This window comes from Merops nubicus, unplaced genomic scaffold (genome assembly GCF_000691845.1).
Source record: "Merops nubicus isolate BGI_N331 unplaced genomic scaffold, ASM69184v1 scaffold23968, whole genome shotgun sequence".
In the NCBI taxonomy this organism is placed as follows: domain Eukaryota; kingdom Metazoa; phylum Chordata; class Aves; order Coraciiformes; family Meropidae; genus Merops; species Merops nubicus.
Genome location: NW_008624009.1, coordinates 36,259 through 58,984, shown reverse-complemented (window position 1 = coordinate 58,984; position 22,726 = coordinate 36,259). Strand labels below are relative to the sequence as shown.

General features: G+C 42.0%; 1 protein-coding gene across 1 annotated transcript in view; it reads left to right on the top strand.

Moving 5' to 3' along the window:
* HOMER2 (homer homolog 2 (Drosophila)) overlaps window positions 1-22,726 on the top strand; it is a 52,071-nt gene that overhangs the window by 5,567 nt on the left and 23,778 nt on the right. The window contains exon 2 of the mRNA XM_008945277.1: window positions 12,265-12,421. Coding sequence (XP_008943525.1) covers window positions 12,265-12,421 — 157 coding nt within the window. The remainder of the gene's footprint in view (window positions 1-12,264; window positions 12,422-22,726) is intronic.

The window sequence follows — 22,726 nt, the reverse complement described above, 5'->3', positions numbered from 1 at the left end:
ACGGTCTGCAATCTGGGCAATCTTCTACTGCATTTGAATGGGCCAGAGCTGTGTATGTGGCTACCTCTAAAACAGGACAATAACTTCAGTGCATTTTTAACCAGAGAACAGAGAAGGATTTAGGAAAAAAAATGCCAGGAGAAGAAAGTGTATGTATCAGTGATGCCAGCTCCCAGGGCAGCTGACATATCAAGCAGCAAATAGTGGCAACTAAATGAGGGCACGGCAGAATAGCTAAAATGAGGCGTGTTCTCCCCTGGCTGTCAGGCGCCGCTGCGCTCCAGCCGAGGCCCAGCACGCAGCCAGCTTGTCGATAACTCTGCACTACCCGCAGGCCCTCCCCAGGACTGCCCTGTGCTGCAGGCTCAGAGAGCCCAGCCCCGGCGTGCCAGCCCAGCCAAGCCCCTCATTTTTATACACGTTCATGGAAAAATTATTTTAGATCATCTCATCACTTTAAACATTTTGGTAAGTGTTAATATACTTTCAGCACGGTGGAAATAATCACCATATGGCTGTAAGATTTGCCATCTGTCCAGAGATGCTGAAATACAATTAGCCCATGTAGTCCATTTATCAATCTATAAGTGACAGTATTCACAGGCCTGGCAACTTTGGCTGCTGACAGAATCAGCACTTGTACAGGCCTACCTGTCTGGCCTTATTACGGTCAATATATAAATGAGACAGAAAAAATCCCATCATTCAGCTGTGTCCTTCACCGCTGACAAAGAAAAAAGTCTCTATTGGTGTAAATGAGACTGAGGAAATGTTGTGGCTTAATTTTCATAGCACTAATTGGATTTTTATGTCTAGTAGACGTTAATTTCATAAAGCAAAGCCAGACTTACTTGCAGTCTTTCAATCAAGAAATAGCAGCAGGACAGAGTAGGTCACTGGGAGGAAAAAAATATTATTGAATCCTCTCCTAGTGTATTAACTTCCAAGGCACAAAAAGCTAAATGTTAAAAACATGAGAGATGTGATCATTAGCACCATGCAGGTAAGATTTTATTTTTCCAAGGTTTCTTGTTTGACTTCAGAAAAGTGAAAAGATGGCGTTAAGCAGAGTGAATAATATTTTTAAAAATGGCCAAAGCAGTCTTATTTTAAAATTACTAATGATGTGACACTGTAAGAGGTCTGACTTCTGACCACTCCTGCAAATCTAGCTCCTGCCAGGTTTCCTAGCCTGGCCACCCAGGACTGTTCCCTTGGGTCAGATTTGTATTGGCTAATGCATATCCAGAAAATAACTTGAACTTTTTATTTGGTTTTTATGTATTACTGAGACTCATCTTGCATAATAAGCTTACAATAAGAATGTGTTCTATGTTTTGTTTATGCTACAAATTTTCAGCCAGCCCACACTAATTTTTGAGACTGTGCTGATATGGGAATGTATTTTTTTTTTTTTCACAAATTTCATTATAACCTGTAGTTATGTAACATGTATTGCATGAAAAAATCTGATATTTGAAATTGAATCCTACCATAGCCCACACCTTGTATAACCTGTACCTCACATAACCCACTAAGTTGGAGGCATTGGCATGCAGAAATTTGAAGTGCCAAGGGAGCAGGACTGTGGGGATCAGAAGCATGTGGCTGTTGAGGTTCAGGAATTTCTGGGATAAATTTGTCCAAATATTACCTGCATGCATGCACGGTTTGTGGTGTTAGCGAGTTGTGGAGTCTAGTTTTGTGTTTTTATGGGTATGAGTTTTTTGTGGCAAGGGGAGTAGTATTTTTTTGTCTTGTGGATACTGTGCTTCTTATGAATAACCTTTAGGTTAAGTTTTTCAGATCTAGTAGTTTTTCTCTCTTCAGCTCAGGAGACTACCAGAGGATCTCCACTTTTGCACTGAGGTTGCTGACAGCTTTTTTTATACCAACAAATAAATGTACATATCTGAGATCTGTACTGTAAATCTGATGGCAACAGATGGTGTTATATTTTTAAAGATTAAAGTGAATAACATTAGCTTCTAAATGCTTGAAATTTCTTTTGTATTTTTAACTTGAAGCAGAAGAAATGTGTCATTCTGTGATCTTATTGGCTGCTAGTGAATACATTAGTTCCAGGAACCGTGTCCCCCAGTTCATTAAAGAGGTGCTGCTTCTGTGCTAGCAGCAAGCAAAATACTCTGGTTGTTGATTCTATTAGTCTATTAAAATCACCAGAAAATGGAAACCTGCTTTTTTCCAGATGGTCTAACTTAAAACTGCGTTGGGTGGGGAATGGTGCTGGCTTTAGCTGTGCCTGTGTGTGCCTGACGCCTTGCCCTTTCCTACAGCAGCTGTGGGCTTCCTGGCTGCCAGGGCTGGGGATGGGCTTGTGCTGGAACATCTCTTTGCTGGTTTTTTATACTCCATCTTTGGTGCCCTTCACTACATTTGGTGGCTTTTGTCTCCTCAGTGGCTTGCCCTAGAAGGAGGCACGTAGGGAGAGATCTCTTTAAACGTGGCAGTGCTGTTGCCAGCCTGGTGCTGTTCTCAGCACGGGTGAGTCAATACATATACCAAAAACCCAGTGCAGGCATTGGCTTGCATCTTTCTAATCGCTTACAGAGCAAATCACTTATTCTTTAATTGCTTTTAATTTTTACATGCTTAAGTTTCATTAAAGGCATGCATCCTAAACCATCTGCTGGTACCCTTTTACTTGCAGTCTAATAGTGCACTCGGACCTGAGTGTTTATGGGGCCAGGTGCTCTGGCAGCATCTCTGGCCACAGCATATCCCAGCACAGGGCACACGCCGTGCCCTGCCTGCCCTGCCTGCACGTGGTGCTGGCCACCAGGGCAAGCACAGCCCTATCGTTTTCTTCTGACGCTACGGTTGGTAGAATTCCTTATTTGATCCTTTAGGCAGTAGATCAAAAAGAGTTATACAACTTGTTCTTTAAACTGAACTGATTGGCTCTTTTTTTCCCTAGTGTAAGTGGAAGAAAAGCCTCAGGGGAGAGCATTTGAATAGGGCATGGGAAAGCATATCGATAATTACATGCATGGATTAGTGCACAAAAGTACTCCCCTCCAAGGATCTGCTTAGTTCTGTGGCATTTGAAATAATGGAGTGTTTAATCATATTATTTTGCGATAGTGAGGCTTTGATTACGCTACTGATTAAAACCAACTTTTCAGATTTCTTTGTGTGAAGATAACCTCATCTGCCATGCAAATTCTTACAGCATGGGAGAAGAAAAAGTCCTAAACATAAAGATAGTGCCCTGATGGTGTCTGGATTTTACATGCACAGACATACACGGTCTTTCACCTCAATCTTCTGTTTGTAGGTACAATGTATTTTGATCATATATCCTCTGCCATTTAATCTTCATTGTTTTAAATGAACACCAAATAACACACAGAACTGCAAAGTATCCCCGGCCTTCTGCCACAGAGAAAACATAGTGAAAAGGATTAATAATAAAATAAAGACTCCACTGGCATGCTGAAGGATTTTCCTGCTGCTTTACAAATGCAAAATAAATAGCTCTCTTCCTCCCAAATGGTGACTATGTTATTTTTCTCCTCTTTGATCATATCTCACCAATGCTAACTCTAGATGCCTATAGTGTCTGATGTAGGGTGAAGAGGCCTGGGAGCAACTGAAGCACTGGCACATCTCCTCCAGTAAGGCCAGTGCTTGGAGGCTCCTGGGCAGCACTTCTGGGGTGGTTGAGGGCTCTGAGAAATGCTGCTTCTTGGTTTTGGATGGTGCTTGAGGAGCTTGATGCAGTTCACTGGCTCCTTATTTCTCCTTCAAGCCATCCAACCCCTTTGGTGTTTTACCTGTGCATGAGAAAATTCACGGTAGCACAGAGCTGTGGTTTTGATCAGGTTTGGTTGGGCTGCTCTGACAGCAGCAGTGGCCAATGTGTGCCCTGTTGGGGTGAGCTGTTTCCTGCACGTGGGGTACCCCAGGCTGGCTCAGCCCTGCACACACACCTGTTGTGAGCTCCTGTGGGGTCTCCCCTGCTCGAGCCTCCCTGTGCTGTGGCAGAGGGTCTGCCTGAGAGCTTTCCAGAGCAACCTCCAATGTGTCAACTGCAAGTCTAGTGTGTGCCCACGCTTCATCCTTCCTAACCCCAGCTGCATGGGGTAAATTTTGGTGTGTGAGCAGGTCTGTGAGCCAGAGCACAGGGAGCTGTAACAGACCTGGTGTTCCCTGGGTGGGGACTGCTGGCAGCAGGCACTGTGCAGAGGGAGGCTCTCCCTCTCCTACAGACTCGGGCTCTCTACTCCAAGATTTACACTTTCAATTTACAGTGGTGATCTCTTGCTGAAATATTACAATGCAACTGTGCCACAGAGGAGGCCGTGCTAAAAGCATTAACTCTACTGGAGCTGGGACAAACCCAGAGGATGTAATTTTTAACAGATCCAAGGAAATAGGAAGGCTCAGGGAATCTGTGTGCTGATGCAGCTATATTTGTCAACAAGGGTAGGAGAAGTGCTGGGGGTAAAGAGAGTACAAGTATTTTTTTCACTTTAATAGGGTTTGAATTTATCCCCATGCAAATGAGAGGCTGAGTAAACATAACCAAGGTTGGAAATTTATGGATCCCCTTTCAATGTCTTCTCAGGAAAAATCTCCGAAGTAATTGGAGTAACACAACCAGTTTCAAACACATGTGCCTCAACTTGTTTTTTTTTTTTCCTAATAAACAAACTTACCTGAGGAAGATTAGTTTAGGGTCCTCTCAATTCCTGTCACTTGGGTGTGTTTATTCCCAGTGTCTTGAAAGGTTAATAGCTGTCTGAAGATAGTCCCCCCCAAAAAAAAGAAGCGTGAGCTTCTTCACTGCTAAAGTTAAGCCTTTTGATTTGTATATTGACTTCATAAAGTCAGAATGGTATTGTTAGACCTCACAGATGTTACTGTGGTTTTCATACTGAGAACTTTTGTCCTCAAGCTTTATTCTCTTGGACTTACTCAGCCACAAATCAAAAATGAGCTTAATTAACATCTGTGCTTTTAACAGAAAATTCCTCTTTACCTTGCTAGCATTTTTTTTCCTTAATTTTTCTGTCTAAAGTGACTGGAACTACCAGTGGAAGAAGCACTTTTGCTAATTACATTCTGTCTGTTAGAATAATAATGCCTGTAAAAGAAGAGAGCTAAAAAGATGGATTTTTAAATGTATTTCATATATTTCTGCAGGTGAGTTGATAGCAAATCTAGTATAAAGTGATCACCAGAGAATCGTGACTCTGGTTATTGGAATGAGTTGCACAACCTTGCTCTCAATTAGTGCTGCTGACAGATTCAGCACTTCTTCTCAACCTCATTGCAAGGGGATAAGTTTGCCTACAAAACAAATTTCAGCAACAGAAAGACTGAAAAGGACTTTGAGTAAATTATATTTTTTAAAAAAGCTGTTTCTTGTTTTCTTTTAAGGACAGTGTAATTTCTGTTCTACTAGTCTTCAGTTTTTCAGAAGTTGTTCCCTGTACCTGCAGTTTCACCTTGTGGCAGAGAGCACCAGCCAGGAGCCCATGGCTGCGCTAGCAGTGTACTGACAAATGCAGTTTAAGGGATGCCAGCGTTTTTGGGGTTTGTGTTTTGTTGGTTGTTTTGGGTTTTTTTTTTAGTATGGAGAGTTAAAAAAGAACATCAAAAACCAAATGCAATTGTTCCCTGCTAGTCCAGCCTACTGCTCTGGACCAGTTCTGCCATCCCTTGTGTACAACAGATATTAAAGCCTCCTTCTCCCTGCATTCACCCCTCCTGCCCTCTGTTGCTTAGGGTTGCAAAAAGAGTTGCTTAGGGTTGCAAAAAGAGTTGCTTTTCCATCCTTATAAGTAACTTTTGCTGTGGAAACACCTGTGTGAGGAGGACTGTTTGCCTTGCAGGACAAATGGGAGCTGCCTGGGTTTGTGGAGCCAAGCAGCTCCGGGCAGACCCTTTTTTTGGCCGCCAGTGCTTGGTTGCAGGCAGGTGGTTTGCATGGCTGGCATCCTGTCCCACCATCATCTGCATTGTGTGGGAGTCATTGTTAAAACCTCTGACAGCTTCTCCCTGGTCTGTAAAGACTGTTAATTTTTGCAATAGTCTCTTTTGCTGAGTGTGAATATTCAGCTGTTGATTTAGCCTTTTAAATTCAAGTAGTCAAGAACTTCCCTGGGTAGATCTGGTATATAAGTGCCCTGCAATGATGGCAACAGCAAAGCTACAGAAAGGAAATGAGGTGATTTAGTTTTATTTCCAGTTATCCCAGGATGCCATCTCACTCTTGATGGCTGTTTCCTCAGGTGTCAAATGGAGACGTTACCCACCTGCTTCCTTCATGCTATGTGTTTTGCACCCTTGCAAGTTGAAACAGGCCCTTCTACTAGTTGTGCATGCTTGGCAGCCAGCACCAGAACCTGCCTGTTGCAGCTGATGCGATCCGAATGACCTTGATTAATTAGTGTATGCCAGTTTGGGAAGGGAGCAGGCTGCCTGCTTTCATAATGCTGGTTTGCAGCTACCACGTCTGTAAAATGCAGAGGTTTAGCTTCTGCCTCTCCCCAGCTCTGTGTACTGCCCACGGGGACTGGTCCCAGCCTGCTGTCCTGGTCCCTCACCTTAGCCATGAACCGGGCAGTGCTGGATGTTGAGGTTACGGTTCCTCAAGGAGCTGGGCTGAGACAGCTGAATTTGCTTTCTTTGTGGTGAGCAGAAGGGGGGGGCACTTTTCTTGTCTAGAGTGAGGGTGAAGAGGCATCCTCCAAACTTCATCCCCAGTCATCATAAAGAAACTAACTTGTGTGGTTTTCCACTTCCTGGAAAGATTTGACACAAGATGACATGAGCCTTCAATAGGTAGAGGTAACAGGCTGGAGGATAACAGACTCTCCCTTTTGCTTGGAGCAAAGATTAATTTTGTGTATAAACTGCAGCCAATGTGCTAATTCACTGTGTGCGACTCCATAGCTGTAACCTCTCTGCACAGCAGTTATAGCCTTCATCAGAGGTCTGCCTTCAGCTGGATCTTTGGTGTCTCGGGTACAGAAGTTGGTTGTTTTTAAAAGTTTGAGGTGTGTGTATGAACAAGAGAGAAGCATAATGGGTCAATGAAACAATATTTTCACAGGTAATTTTTAGGCAGCATTACTTACCTGGACAAGAGAAAAATCTCTATCTGTGAGCTGAAGGGGAATCATGTGACATCAAAATTTAGAAAGGCAAAGCATCAGCAGCCGCACCCCCCAAGGCACGGGGACACCTGGTGCCAGCCCTGCTGCCAGCTGAAGGGGGACATTTGGTGACTTCTGGGCTCCTGGAGGGCTTCCTGCTTTCAAGGGGCAGGATATATTTACTCAGTTTTGTTTGGGACTGAAGGCATGACTTTGCCTTGCTAATGTGCTCTTAGCCTTTTGAGCTGTGCATGGGTTTTTGAGAAGCTGGAGTCATGGACAGTGCCTGGTGGCCTCGGGAGCTGGTGTCATTGCCATCCTGCTTTCACACAGGCGTTGAGGGGAGGGTGCTGCAGGAGCAACGCTGCTCTTTTGAACAGTGTTGCTGCTTCTTGAATTATCGTAAATAAAACCAAATGGCACTCCAAGTTACATTACCTGTGAAGATGTACATAAAAGCTTAGATCTTTTTGTTGCAGTCAGGCAGTAGTAGTGATGCTCAATCCAAGTAACTATTGGCACCAGATTTATCATGTTCCATGTAGCAAATAAAATTTTTTGTATCACGACCAGTGTATGTCACAGTGTAGGAATTTGCATTCTCACCTATTCTTCTTTCTTGAAAGATTCTTATCTAATACTTGTTACAGCTAATCACTGTGGATCTGCTGGTGCTGTCAGGCAGTATAAACCTCAATGTGTGTGTGATGCTGGCCTGTAGCAGAAAGCACCACATTCCAAAAACTCTACGCTGGCGCACTCTCTGGAGCTATATGAGGACGTGTTCTTTGGAAAAATATATTTATTCTAATTGGTAAATTAGGCAGTTTGCAAAGCTGTCTGCTATTAGTGTGGGGAGAGGAGAAATAATCTTGTCCTGTAAGCTAAGAATCCTTATCCCAGAAATTTTATGTGACATGCTAATGAAAGTTTCAGGAAAATGTGCAACTAGTGGGTTTGCCTCTGGTAGGGTCCCAGTGCTGCTGTCACAAATAGCTGTGATGTTCCAGATGCTACAAAAGTAAAGGAGCTGTTTTGTCCTATTTACTGCTCAGTGCGTCCACCCGATGTCCACTGGACACTTCGCACATTTAGAAGAGCTTGGGTGCTGATCCTGCAGGCACCCACAAGAGTCACAGTGTTACATTTACTACCAAAACAGATTGCTTCAGTACAGGAGTGTTCCCCTCCTCAGTGCCTTGTTCAGAGCTGGCTGCGGGCAGCCCTGTGCACGCTGGGATCCGGGGGCAGGGCTCTCCCAGATGCCTGCTGGCCGCCCAGCCGGGGCTCGCTGTGCTGCTGCTCCATCAGCCACCAGTATCCCACAGCCCTTCCCCTGCTAGCTGCCAGTCAGCAAAGCCTCTTTACAGCTGGAGTGATTTAAATCACTGGTTGTGCTCATGATTCAAATGATAAACAAGGAACTTTGAATTAAATAATTTGAACTTTTCCTAAGTGAGAGCTCATTCCCCTTGATTAGGAAGAGTAACATAAAACACACAGCTTGCAGCTAGTCTCACACTTGTAGGTTGGCATGGTTGTATATTAACCAGAAAGTGCTACTGTATCTCACACAGCTGTGGAGGCAGTTTGTTAGCTCTGGAGTTCTGGTTTGGGCTTTTTAAATTCTTCAGAAAAGGCTTATGACATATTTCTACATCAATGGAGAACGATTGCTTCTTAGTTGGGGTTTGTCTCATGTGACACAAGGACAGAAATAAAAAGTCAGTTAAAATGCATAAAACCATAACTTGAAACCTGGAGTCACACTTATAAAACATGGTGGCCATATTTAATAATTTTAAAAACTTATCAAAGTGCATTTTGTGTCTCAATCTACATTACTAAACAAAGAACTATTCACTATAATTTACGTCTCCGTTTGCTTTTTTTCAAGCAGCTTTACTCCAAACAGTGAATGTTACTGGCAAATTGATTTTTAAACTTTTTTTTTTTTAAAAATTATTTAATCAACAATTAACAACTTCAGTTAAAATTCATGGGATTTTAAACATTCATAAATTCTCCTTGTGTTCTGATTTACGAGTCTGCAGCGTGTCTGGCAGTGCCACTGCTCCCTGCCTCCTGGGCAAACTGGCAGTCTCACCTCAGAGCCAGCTTGCTAGGCCTCGAACAACAGGGGATGTGCTATGGGAATTTCAAGTGAGCACTGCTGCTGAGTTAAGCTCAAAACTTGGTACATCTCTGATAAAATTAAAAGGAAGGACATTCTGGAAGACAAAGTAATTCCTGTATCAGTAAGGTACTTTCTTGAACGTCAGAAGTTGCAAGTGAGTAATGCAGAGCAGTCCTGCTCAGTCTGGGGCTCTGTAAGGCAGTGGTAAGCATTTTTAAAGCCTCTAACTCCATGTTTCGTTTGAAAATTGAGCGCCACAGTTTTATAGTTGCCTGTGTGTGCTCCACTGGGCAAAGGAGCTTGGGGTGCAGTGAGGGAGGATATTCCCCCCCTTGTTAAAAGCTCCTCCACTGGAGTTTGTCAGTGCTGTTGGCTTTGCTGACCTGCCATGGTGAAGGGAAACTGCAGTGGCACCAGCTTCCAGTGAGAGCAACTAACTGACCCTTCCAAGTCTTAATGAAAGGTCAGCAGTTCACTTATCTTTAATGAGTTACAATGCTTAAGTTTACACATTGCACTTTTTTTTTTAATAATTTATCAACTGACACTCCATCTGTGATAGAGTTACTGTTTGTACCTAGAAAGGCAAAATGCACTTTTTTCTTTGATAAACTTAAGGATTAGAAGCATAGTCAGGTACTGCCTTTACTTTTTAATGAAAGTCCCATTTGAATGGATAAATGGCTATCTCAAGCCCTGAGCTTCATTATGCATTAATTTATGTGCTTGGATACATGTATACAGCTCCCATTGACAACAGTAGCTGCTACAGGATTCCTGAAAAAATTGAGATAGTTTTTTCCGTTCACTCTACTTTGATTATCTCCAGATTTTCTCTATATGCTTACGGCTTCTGCTGCAGAGAGGCCAGGCATAGTTTTAACAATGTTTTCTGGTATTGCTAAGATAACACAGCCAAAGTTGTTTGTGGAATAGGTTTGTTTGGAGGAAACATCTGAAAGTTTAGACTCCAATATATACGTCATATTACCATTAGCAAAACCAATTATTAGTAGAATCCACTAAAAATATACAGCTGAGTAAAAGGTGAAATTAATTCAAAATTATTCTTCACTCAAGAAGTACATAAGTATGCATTTTTAGAGTAAAAGAGTAAGCAGCTTGGGGGAAACTTACCTTCCCTGCATTCCTTATTGTAAACAAACTCCATGACCTTTCTGAGCATTAAGCTGCTAATCCTGTGTAATGGATGATGGAAATACTTTAAAAATATTAAGGAGACCTACCCCTTCTTTCCTCCCAGCTGAGGACGGCATAGATTTTAGTGGGTGCAATGAATGTCAGGTTCAGTGAGTTGCTGATAAGGAAGAGCTGAAGCAAATGCTGCTCTTTCATAGCTGTAACATAACAGTCCCATTGTCATTTCAGTTTATTTCATATAAGTATTTTACAGGGATTAGCACAGGTGTCCATCTGGAAAACTGCATGGCAGCTCCTGGAAAAATGTAAAACTTTGCATATGTCATGCAAGGAGAAACCCATTGTTCATTTTCTCCCTCCTGAGGCCTTCCTGGGCAAGCTCACTCCTGAGCTAATTCTACACTTAAATTGCTTCATCTGTTTGATATTCATAAATTTACTCCCCTCAAATTTAATTTAACTGCAGTGGTTAAGATCATGTTCTTACATACAGAACCTGAAGTTGTTCTGTTCTAAAAATGCACACAGGTGGGTATACAAGGAGCTGAAGACTATAGAAATCTTAATAAAAACATATTTCCAAAACTTGCGGACTGAGAATAATAGAGGAAAATTATTTATCTGAGAAGGACAGAATAGCATATGAGAGTGAGACCTCTATGGCCTTTCACCTACCTCTTTTCATTTGCTTTGTGCAAAATTCAGCCTGGCAGCCTTTTCAGTTTCCATGTGGTAAACATTTTTCAGTGGTAACTCTATTGTAATACAATTGTTTTTGAATCCTGCCGTAATTCTGCCAAGTGTAACTATTCATGATATAATATTTTGTATGTGATAAGAATATATGGACTGGTACACTTAATGTAGACTGTTTTACACTAGCTTTTAAGAACTAAGAGCATAAAAACATATATAAAACCACAGTAGAGCTTGATTTGCAGTTTACTTCAACTAAACTTAGATCAAAGGTATAGTTGGAAGTGAATTTTGTTTTTTGGCCTTGATTTAAGTCTTCATTCTGATCTTCGACCTAGATGACCTTGTAACACATTTTGTTCTTTTGGTCCTGCGTCTTCTCTTCTTTTACATGTGATTTGCATTGTCACATATGGAAGGTAAAATAAAACCCCTCCACTGTGTGATCAATTTTCCTAATGAGAAAAAGCATCTGAAGAGGGCTGGTGTTTAGGAACAGGGTGTCAAGGGCAGTACATCCTCCACTGAAAGTTGAACTGAAAGGTAATATATATATCAACACAGGGTTTTGGCTGTGTTTGTTTTCCCTCTTGCTCCCTGGGATGATTGACTGGTTTTGCATCTGATGAAATTTTCATGCACATCCTCCGAACAGTGGGATTCTAAGGATAGACATTAATATTTAAGTAATTATACTGTGCCTGTAGGTTGCTGGAGTCCTTGGTGCATCCACGGAGGAACCCTGGTGGAATGTGCAGCAGGAGGAGATCCAGCTTGGCAGTGGGGGGCTTTGTTGCTTTCTGCAAAATGTGGGGGTGGGAAAAAAAAGAATGCATGTGATGTCCTTTCCTGGAAATGAGTATTTTGAAGCAAAGATGGGTACTGAGTTAGTGTAACGTGGGGAGAAAAAAGCCAATTGCTTCCTGGACTACAGCAGTAACTTTAGGTCACTCAGCAATGCCAAGGAGAGGCACCCAAGGCTGGATTGTGGCTTGGCAGTGTCACTGCTCCGCTTTTTCACTTGGGGGATTTCCAGGCGCTCTCTCTTTGTGCCTTCAACATGCCTGGTCAAGGCTGGGCTTCTGGGACATTTCATCTTCCACAGACTCATGCATCCATTTCTCCTGTCCCTCCCTATTCCAGAGAACAGCCCATCTTCACCACCAGAGCCCATGTCTTCCAAATTGACCCCAGCACGAAGAAGAACTGGGTTCCCGCAAGCAAGCAGGCTGTAACTGTTTCCTACTTCTATGACAGCACGAGAAACAGCTATCGGATTATCAGTGTGGATGGAGCCAAGGTAGGAGGCCGGTGGTACCCTGGCGTGTTTGCTGTGCGGAGAGGGTCGTGACTGTCAGCCCTGGCCGAAGACAGGCACGGAGGGGCTACGTTAAGCACTTAAGTTCATAAATACTCATTTTATGTCATCCATTACAGACAGTTCTAGTGATAACTGGAAAAACACAAGGCACCTTAAAAGTGATTTTGCCCAACTTAATTAATTTTATCTGACTCGTTTGACTTCACAATCTTAATGAGCCAAGAGCTCTAAGTGCACAAATTGAGTCTGTAGCACGGTATCTGAAACTACCACCTGTATTAAGTAGATAATTCTGAGGCCTTTTTTGTAGGAAAAGAAAAATTCTTTTTGAAGGGAATGAGAAGACAGATACGTGCAGACTAGAGCTTTAATGTAAATGCCAACTACGTATTTACTTTTGCCTGGTTGAACTGTTTATAGGTTAGCACTTAATTTTCTTCAGCTTTTGCACTGGAGTTCATCAGTCTTAGGTGACACATTAGGCATGAAGATTTTCCTCTCCTCATTCTTGTTTTTTAAATTATTTTTTCTTTTTATGTTGCATTACCAGCTAGTGTGCTTCAGTATTTCCTGTAAGAATCCAAATCTGTCAGATGGAACAGGTTGCTCAGACAACTGTTTTCATTACATACTGGACTTACCCCTCTGATTAGTCTCTCCAAACTAACTTGTAAGGTGACTGCTTTCCCCTAGCAAACCCCAGCCAGAGGTATAAGTTAAAACATTTCACTCATGCAAAAATCATTGGTCATTTCTACCAAAGCACAAACCACAGGGGAACGAGACAAGCTTACAGCCTGTTTATCTGTGTTCCTGTTTGGATGAGGATGTTAAAATACGACCATCCTGGGAGAGAGAGATCACAGAAATCATCCCTTAATAAAGCCTTTCTATTTGTCATGCTTATTTCATATGCTTGTTATTCCAAACATCTCCTATGCTATATTTGGGTATATATTGGCTTATAAATCAGACATACTGCCTGCTTAAATTGATGGTAATGTTTCACTGACATCGGTACAGCATTAATACATCACCATTGTTATGCTGTTCGTGCTGGTGTGTTCATTTCCAGAAATGCTCACTAACCACCCCAGTTGCCCTGGTTTGCAGTCACCCTACAGAGCCCCTGCAACTTGCTGGGGAAAGCTGAGGCCCCCTAAATTTGCTTACACCATATGGGTACTCCTGCTCCTGCTTGGGTGAAGCTGGTGCTGGTGGTAGTGGATTCTTGGCTTTACAAACTGAGGGAAGTGTGACTTCCAAGCCAAACTTGCTGTACTTGCAGCAGTGGGTCGCTTGATTTGTGGATGTGCATGCATGCGTTAAGACCAATTAATGAAAAGAAAGTAATTACTGTATGTGACAGGGGGAAGCTTCAGGGGCAGTGTATGCCTACAGCCAAAGGTCCTGCCTAGAACTGCAAAGTGTTTGCTGAGAACAAGATGGGCATCCAAGCTTTGCTCTGTAATCTGCCCAAAACATATTCAGAGGGAAGCACCCCGCCATTTTAGCATGTCCCAGAAGAAGGTGAGCTTTCCATTATTAAAATTCTCCCCCAGGGCTCCACAGGCAAGAATCAGTTGCTGGCCACATGAATTATTCCTCTCGTATTGAACCTTTGCTGATTAAGGAATGGGTTGAGAAGAGATGGTGCCTTTATGCTCGCCTCTGGAGAGTCCCCAGTTAATTTGTCTGTCCCTTTTAAGAGTGCTGATTTGGAAAAAGAAGTGTGTTTATACCCAGATAAGTTAAAAGTTGCTTTTCTCCCTCAAACATCTATTGCTTCGTGTTTTGACCTACTTTTCTAACTAAAAATGAAACTGGATAGGACTCCGAGGAAGAATATAGATGGCTTTGGTTAGTGTTGTCCTGCTTTCTGTATGTCTTATTTATCAGAATAAAGTCTTCCATGTGCTGGCAAATACCAGGTGGATTAGCATCATGGCATCACTGCAGGCAGAAGTTATCTCTGTTTTAGAGACAAAAAAGCTGAAGCTCAAGTAAATTAGGGGACTTGGCCCTAGAAGTAAGGTGGTGGCAAGGGACACATATCTCTTACAATTCCATCCTTGTCTGAACTGCAGAGGGGCTGTTCTAACAGTTTATTTTAGGTAAGCATATATTATGCACAGTGGCTTGCAAAAAAATCTCACTTGAATCCAAGTTGTATGCAGCTGTTGGAATAATTTGTTGGCTATTTTACCTTACGTTGTCACTACATAGTAACAATAAAATTATTTTAAAGTGATCAAGAATAAAGGGCACTTCACTTAAACACCGTTACCCAGTTGCATAAGCTTTATTTCACTTTTGGGATTTGAGGAGTCGCTCTGGGCAGCACGTTGAGTTGCAGGTGTGTGGAGCAGCACAGGGCTGCTGAAACCATTAGCTCTGCTGTCGTGCGGAACGGGGCAGGCTGCGTGTTGACAGCCTGATGAGGAGTGTCCTCCTGACACCCCCCCAACCCGATGGGCTGTGGCTCTCACAGCAGTGGCCTCCTCAGGCAGCTGGTGCTGTCCCCAAAGGTCTGGACTCCCTGCAGACTCCTGTTCTTCAGCCCCATCCTCTCTTCTCCCAGCAGGCATAGCCCGTTCCCTTCTCCTTCCTGTCCCTTGTCCCCAAGCCCCTGAGGTACAGGAAAGTGAGGAGGGGTGCTGCAGGCCAGAGGGGGGCGGGGGGATTTAAGAGTGGGGTGAAGGGGGGAATTAAAGTAATGACCCCGTGTGTTTAAAGGTGTAAATATTGGGAACTCATTTTGTGAGCATGACTGGCAGAGAGGCAGGAGAGTTGCTTGACTCTGCTCTCTGGAACAGTGGGATGCTGCCCTCGGGTCCTCATCATTTGCCAAGTGGTGAGGAAGCACAGAAGGGCCTGGCAGGTACATGCAGAGGTGTCAAAGACTGACATTGCAGCAAAGAGGAAAATGGGACAGAAAAGGAGTAGGCTAAAGGTAGGGAGCAGAGTGAAGTCAAGGGAGGTTAACTCTTCCCTTGCAGAGGAGCATGCAAGCGGCTAATGCTGAAAACCAGGAGTCTCTATGGTGGAGGGTAGCCAGGCAGGAGCATTTACCTTCCAGACGCCAGGTTTCTTCCAAATCCTCCCAGCCCAGAAGCAAGAAAAAACCCCACTGAATGCCTCGGGAGTCAAGCACTGAAACGGGGAGACCCTAGAGTCGAAACAACTCATACCACTTCAATGCCTTGTGTTTGTAAAGCTAGAAGAGAACAGGTATTCTAATTCCTCTGTCTTTCACAGAAAAGCAGGTGCTGTAGACAATAGCTTACAATTTATAGCAAAAGATTTCTCAGATATTCTACTAGTGTGCACTGGATGATATTAACCAAGATACCATTACCAAACAAGGCAATAGGTTAGTATGTCTTTTAATTACATTATAATTTACTTGTATGTTGTTAAGAAAGTAATTTCATCATGATGTTTTAAGAAGTTTCTAGCCAGAGGCTGTTGAAACTGCAGCATAATGAATGCTGGAGGAAATGATACAGTAAAATGCAAGGGCACACACTGATTCAGAGTTAATGAGGCAGCTAAGAGACTTCACCATAGGGAAGTGCCCAGTGTTGTGGGCAAAAGTCAACCTAGTTGAAAAATTACAAAATACAGCGTTGATGCACGGCGAACATGAACATCTCAGCGCCCGGTTACTGTGTATGTGTGGGGAAAGCCACACACAGGGCTCCTCATTAAAAGTGACCTACATTATGCTGCCTTTTAGAGGTGAAAAAGTTTGAAAGCATCAAGATTACTCAGACTGATACCCTCCATCATCTTCTGGAATAATGTGTCTGACTGCCCTGTTAGGTGGGTTTACTTTTTATAAATTGGAAATGTGTTATCCAGAAAATATAGACAAAGGGGAAAGGATGGGAAACTTGTTTCTGTATACAAGTTGAGAAGAAAATAGAATCCCTCAGAAACAAGCTTTTGTCCTCATTTTCAAATGCTTGGATGTTATATTTCTACAGAACCTGTGATTACAACAGCATAGTTTTTAGCTCTTGAGAAATAAGTTGTTAATAGGGAACACAGAGCTGTCTTAAAAATTAATAGCCAGCAGTACAGTGTATACTGAGACATTCTGAGATGGCGGCAGCAGCTGAGTGACACAGCAAGAGTCATCTCAGGTGCTAGTCCTAAGTTGTCTCTGTGAGACACTTAAACACATGACTAGAAGAAAAATCAAACCAGGGTTAAAAAGATTAATAGATTGTAAGAGTAATTTTGGTAAATACATGATACAGACACAAAGACTTCGTGTTTCAGAGAACAAAGAAAACAGTCGGCTGACACTCATTCCCAGTTGCTAGATCATTTAGGAGAGTTTATTAGCTAGCAATTACCTTGAATATTGAACAGTGGCGGCAGCTAAGTTGGGCTGTGTGAAAGTATGGAAGAGAGAAGCAGAAAAATTGCTGTGCTGGGAAAGCAAAATCAGTGGGTTTATTTCTCAAGTAAATTGCAATTAGTAAGAATAAGAATATGGGCCAGATCTTGCCAATCAGCATTCACATAGTGTTCCCTAACGTGAATGCAGTGCATTGTATAGTATGATGAAGCTGTTTGATTAAGGGGCATGTATGCCCTTACAACGGGAGCTGTCACCCAGTGTCACGGGAAGAACAGGCAGGGTGATTTCCAGAGCAGAACAAAGCTGGCAGAGGCAGAGCCCCAGCAGCATGTGGTAGCAGATATTTAGGGAGGTAAGAGGGGATTGATGTATAAATCTGCTAATATTTGATGTATTTCTGGCTTTCTCAGTTCCTGTACCAGTCTTAATTGCTACCTAGTTTAATAGCTGCCCACCTGTTTATGACCAGGCTTTTTTTTGTTCTCACAACTGGAGGCAGGCGTCCTTGGCACACAGGGAGGAAATTTGGAGTTCTTGCAGTGCTGTGTTCAAAGACTCAAATAATTTGGTTTGCCCATAGAAATGGAATTATTTTAAGACATAGTTGTTAAAAATATCCTAGAGCGTTTTGCCAAAAGGTGACTCTTAGATTCAAGAAGCTTGCCTTTCAAAGGGAAAAAATTGCAGGGTGTGGTAACATGGATGAAATTCCTTCATCTGACTAGTTCTTTATGTTTTGGTTTTTTTTTTTTTTTTTTTTTTTTTTTTTTTTTTTTTTTTCTTTCATTGACATAGATTTAGCCATTGAACTAATCACAACTTCTCTCAGGAAAAACCTACCAAGTAATTTAGCTATTTCAAAAATTTTGGCACTGAATTTAAAAAGTGCCAAATGTGTATCTTGCCAAGGGCCTGTGTTGGTGTGGCAGCATTTCACTGTGCCTCTAAGACCTCATGGATCTGATTTGTGATAACATGTGGCAGAAGCAATAACATCACCTTCCCTCTTGGCATTCAGAATATCACTGTGTGTTTGCCTGACCCCACGTTTGATGAATTAGGTAGAATGATGTACCGTGGCTTATATTTTTAAAGTGCCTATGTTTTTAAAAATACCTATGTTTTTTAACTACCTAAATTTTCAGGTTTAATAATTTTGTAGTAAAATGATCAGAAGATATTTTACAGCCTTGGGTAGTAAAAGATAAAGGGATGTAAAAGTACATGAAAAGTGACCTGACAAAGTGGTGTGCTGCCTGCCTTTTCTTTTAACGTGTATAGAGAAATCCTGAGCTGAGTGCTATGGTTTTGAAAGGTGTGGGTGAGCATATATGTGTGTTTTGTCAAAGGGACGAAGATTCTTTTATTTCCAGTTTTGCCTGCCCTAGTTTTATTTATGGCCATTGCTTGTCAGGGATGCTGTGAGCATCTCAGAGGAGCATGGTGCTGCTGGGGTCTGAGCCGGCTGCCCCGTGCCTGCTGAAGTGCCAGGAAATCCTGCTCCTCACCCTGAAGATTATTTTGCTGACTGCAGCACTGGCAGGACTATGATTTCCAGAAGGTACCTGCTGGTAAAATATGATTAAATTAGCAAAAAAATATTTTGTATTTCACCTTCTCAAAGCTTTTTTTTCACTGCTTGTTAACTGAGATGCATATTTCTTTTTTTAAAAAAAAACAAACAACTTTCTGCCATGCTCTTTTTTTGCCCTTCATGCCATTTCTTCCAGGCTGTGTGGGCAATCTCTTCTTTTCTGATTGTCCCAGAAAGAGTGCCAATCATGAAACAGAGCTGTGGGAGGAGCATAAACTCAATATTACTTATACTTCTGACACTGAGAACCAGCACAAAAAGGATCTTTCCTCAAAAAAGGCAATGTATGGGACTTATTACTGCTTAAAGAGCCTAAAAGACATATCCTAGCTTAAGGGTGAGACTGCATTAGGGTAAGCTGGTGGAAAGGTGACCAGGTTTTGACCTCTGGAGGTCTGAGTTCACTGGAGCAGTATTCCTGCATTCTTGTCCATACCTGTCTGCAAAAGAAACCTTCATATGCCATAAGAAAAGATCTCTACTACTGGTCTGGCTGATTCCTGTAGTACAGATATTTTAGAGTATTTGATGGCCTTTTTCTTCACTTTATTACAGTATGTTAAGTATTTCATGAACTATTGCAGCTAATTTCAACATGATTGCTAGTACTGGAGGTTATTGGGGCCATAAAAGAGTAATTCTAACAAATGAAACTAATTAACCCCCCACATAAAAGGAAGACCATCTTTTGAAATACAAAAACATGGTAAAAAATGTAATTTTAATGCATAATCCTGTCTTGTAGTGTGCATAATTTGTGTGTATATAATAAACTTCTCATTGTGTTTATGCTAGCAAAATGACTGTGAAGTAAAAACATTAGTTGTGGTGTTATCTTTATATATACATTATATAACAGATACATCCTTTACTCTTGAGGCAGAGCAACTGAAATAATATCAGAGTTTATATACTGTGAATCCATGCCAGAGCCTTTAAAATAATTTGATGCCACTTAATCAGTCTCATCAGATGAGTTTGCTTCCTAAGGCAGCTGCAGTGTGGACTTTTGCTGGTTCAGATTTCCCAGCCCATGCAGGAGAATGACGCTTAGGAACCAGAGACATGTTCTGGTACCAACTGTATTAAACAAAGGCATTTGTAAAAGATGCTTGAAGCATCTCTGGCTGCTTTTTTTGCAGTTCCTTTTTGGCTTGTTGTTGCTGTAAATAGGGAAAAGGGATTGAGCTGCTGTCTGTGAGGCAGCGGCTCCTTTTATAGAGTTCTCCTTTGTTTTGTATGATGAGCAGAGTAAGGAGCAGGAGAACATCTGTCCTGCCCTGAGTCATAACGCACCAGCCTAACCTAAGCTAGAACTGGCCTCTCAGACAGTGAAACAACTTGCAGTAAATAATTGATGTTTTTAATAGCTGTTTCCTGATTTCCCTTAAAGTTGTTAAGACTTGTGGTGATGCAAATTCCAGATTTTTTAGCATCGGGTTGAATTATTGAGGGGGAGCTCTCAGTTTAGGGAAACTTGCCATCAGTGACTGATGCTGGTGCCTTCTAGGCAAAGGCTGCTGCTCTGGGGCAGGTTGGGGTGCAGGCACTGGGGCAGCAGCAGTCCTGCAGCCAGGCTGTGGGTGTAACGGCAGGAGAGTGTCTGTGTGGGGTGGCAGGTTGGGCACCTTGAATGTGTGGGGTGTACCCAATGTCACATCCGAAAGCAGTCCTGTGGAGACATAAATCATACAGCCTGTGAGCTGAATGTGAATGTTGGGGTTAATGGAAGCCAAAGCAGGACAGATGGAAATAGAAAACGAAATGCACATTTTAAAATGAGGATCAGCATCTATGTGGTGTGAGCTCACTGAGGTGTGCACTGGATACTTCAACTACATAGACCAGGACTTCACATTCCTCTCAAAAATGTATTTGAAATAAGAGTGAATGAAGTTAAGTAAAATAAGAGTCCTGGATGGTGGTAAAATATTTGTGTTTTCTGTGTTTGTGGTGTACTCAGCTTGACTAAAGTTACTTGAGTTTTTGCTTTTCTCTAGATATTAAAATAACTTGAGAATATTTTCTTTGGAATTTGGAGATGAAGAAATACAGCATAAAGGAGGAGCAGAGCTGTCAGCCAGCAATGACACTACCCACTTGCTTCATCCTTTATTTGCTTAAGGTGATATCAAGTATTCAGAAATTCAGGCTGAGGGGAGGTACAGGACTTAATAACTGGGAGGATAGTACATTGCCTGGAGTTCTGTCTGCAGGAGAATTTTCAACAGTTGCCAACACTGGTTTGGATAAGTATTACTAGTAACAGTGGGTGTGCTTGTGTGGACAGGACCTTGAATGTTCAGAGGATACAGGTAATGTACCGTTAGGGCTCAACTGCAATGGTGGTGTCAGAATCACTGCTACTAGTTGAGATGAGCTGGGAATGGAAGGAGAAATTAAAAATGTTTGCACAAACAAGACCTGGAGCTTCAGGTGGAGGAGAGCTTGGCGAAAGCTGAGAAATGGAGCAAAATAAATGGCAGGAAATTTGGTGGGTCCCTTGAGACCGCATCAAGCAGAAATCATGATCATCTGCTGAGGATGTGTTTTGGTTTAAGAAAACCAAATCGATCTAGATCAGTGGAACTCATATGATTTAACTGTTTTTATGTTAATCTCTGTCCACATTATTAGCTTTGAAATGTGAAAAATCCTCTGTTCGTTGTCTGGATTATTTCTGGAAGTAAATCCTTCAGAAGCCGGTTAGTGAGCTTAGGAGGAAAGATAACAAAGTGTTGGCAACAGCTGTATCCTTGACAGAAGAACAGAAGCACATCTGCCACTGTTTGATCCTATCTGGCTCATTTTGCTGCTTGTATGTACAGTGTGTGCATGTGTCACTGGCTCTGGAAAGACCACACACAACTGAATCCAGGAGACTGCAGAAACCTTGTCAGAAATGCAATTTGTTACTCTTGGAAGTAAAAAAGTGAAAAGACAAAAACCTGTGCTAGAGGATTTCTTGCACCTCCACTCACCAGCAAGTAGGGAAACTTTGGCCAGGGTAGGTTTTTCCTTTTTAAAACCTCCCCATAAATTTTCTCAGACAAGCTTTGTAAAATAAAGTGTTTCAGCATGTAACTGCCTCACAGAGTTGTTTCTGATCACCCTACTTGAGTATCTGAACATGTCAGAGAGGTTAATTAAACCATGTGATGCTTTTATAAGGAAACCTGGAAACAAGAAAAGGATGCCTGGTTTAGGTTATGGTCTTTGAATTTAGTAGAGAACTATCTAGAAGAATCTTGATTCTAGATCATGAAGATCTAGAAGGTCAAGAAGATCTAGATTCTAGAAGAATCTTGAACGAATTTTTGATTAAAATAATCCATACTTGTAGTTAGGTAAAAGCTGAGAAGAAAATTCAAAATTTTGGTGACATCATCAACACAGGCACAACATAGTTTACAGATGCTTTGCCTCATCTTTCTGTTTTCCCTAGCTGATCAAAGCAAAACCTGTGGGATAAGACCGGAATAGGCAGATTTATAGATGGCAAAACCACAGTGGTGCTCAACTTGCTTGCAGGTTTTGCATCCTGCTGCATTTTTCTTCCAAAAGAAATTATAAGAAGACTGAGGAATCTTGTGCACGAAGGTGAATTGAGCACATGCTCCATCCCATCAAGCTTTCTACAGCCTTCTCCCAGGGTATTGGGGACTTCTGTCAAGAATTGCGATAGATCCAGCACTGATGAGCCGCTGGTTTCCTAAGCTAGGATTTTAACTCCCTCCTTTTTTAAGTTCAGCTACTAAAAGTAATAAAGAATAATTCCTGTAAGCTGTAGTTTATGAAACCCTAAGGATTGCTTGTCTGCTGAAACAGCTCTATAAATTATTTGTTCCAATCCCGCCCCCCCGCCCCGGTCTGTAGTGGCAGAAGTATGTAATACTTGGAAATCCCTATTCAGAGAGTTAATATATCAGCCATGCTAATCAAGACATGCCAGATGGAGTTTATAAATAAACCACACTGCACTGTGTATTCTTAAAATTTGAGGATCAAACATCATTTAAGGCAATATTTTCCTATTTTATATTTTTCTTTTTACGAAACAAACCATACACCACTTCTTTCTTGATTGTGAACTTGCATCCAATGACACTGGGGTTGTCAGATGGAAAAGGAGGAATAATATGGTATAATATAAATGACTGTCAACCATGAAATACTGTCAGGAGTCTGAAGCTGATTCTCCCTGAGAGCGATCAAGATGATCACACGAGCCCTAGCAAAATAAAGTATGAGACATTTATTGGTATTTTATACTATCTCTTAGATGCTTTGTGTCATCGGGTGTGTTAGTGTATTGCTT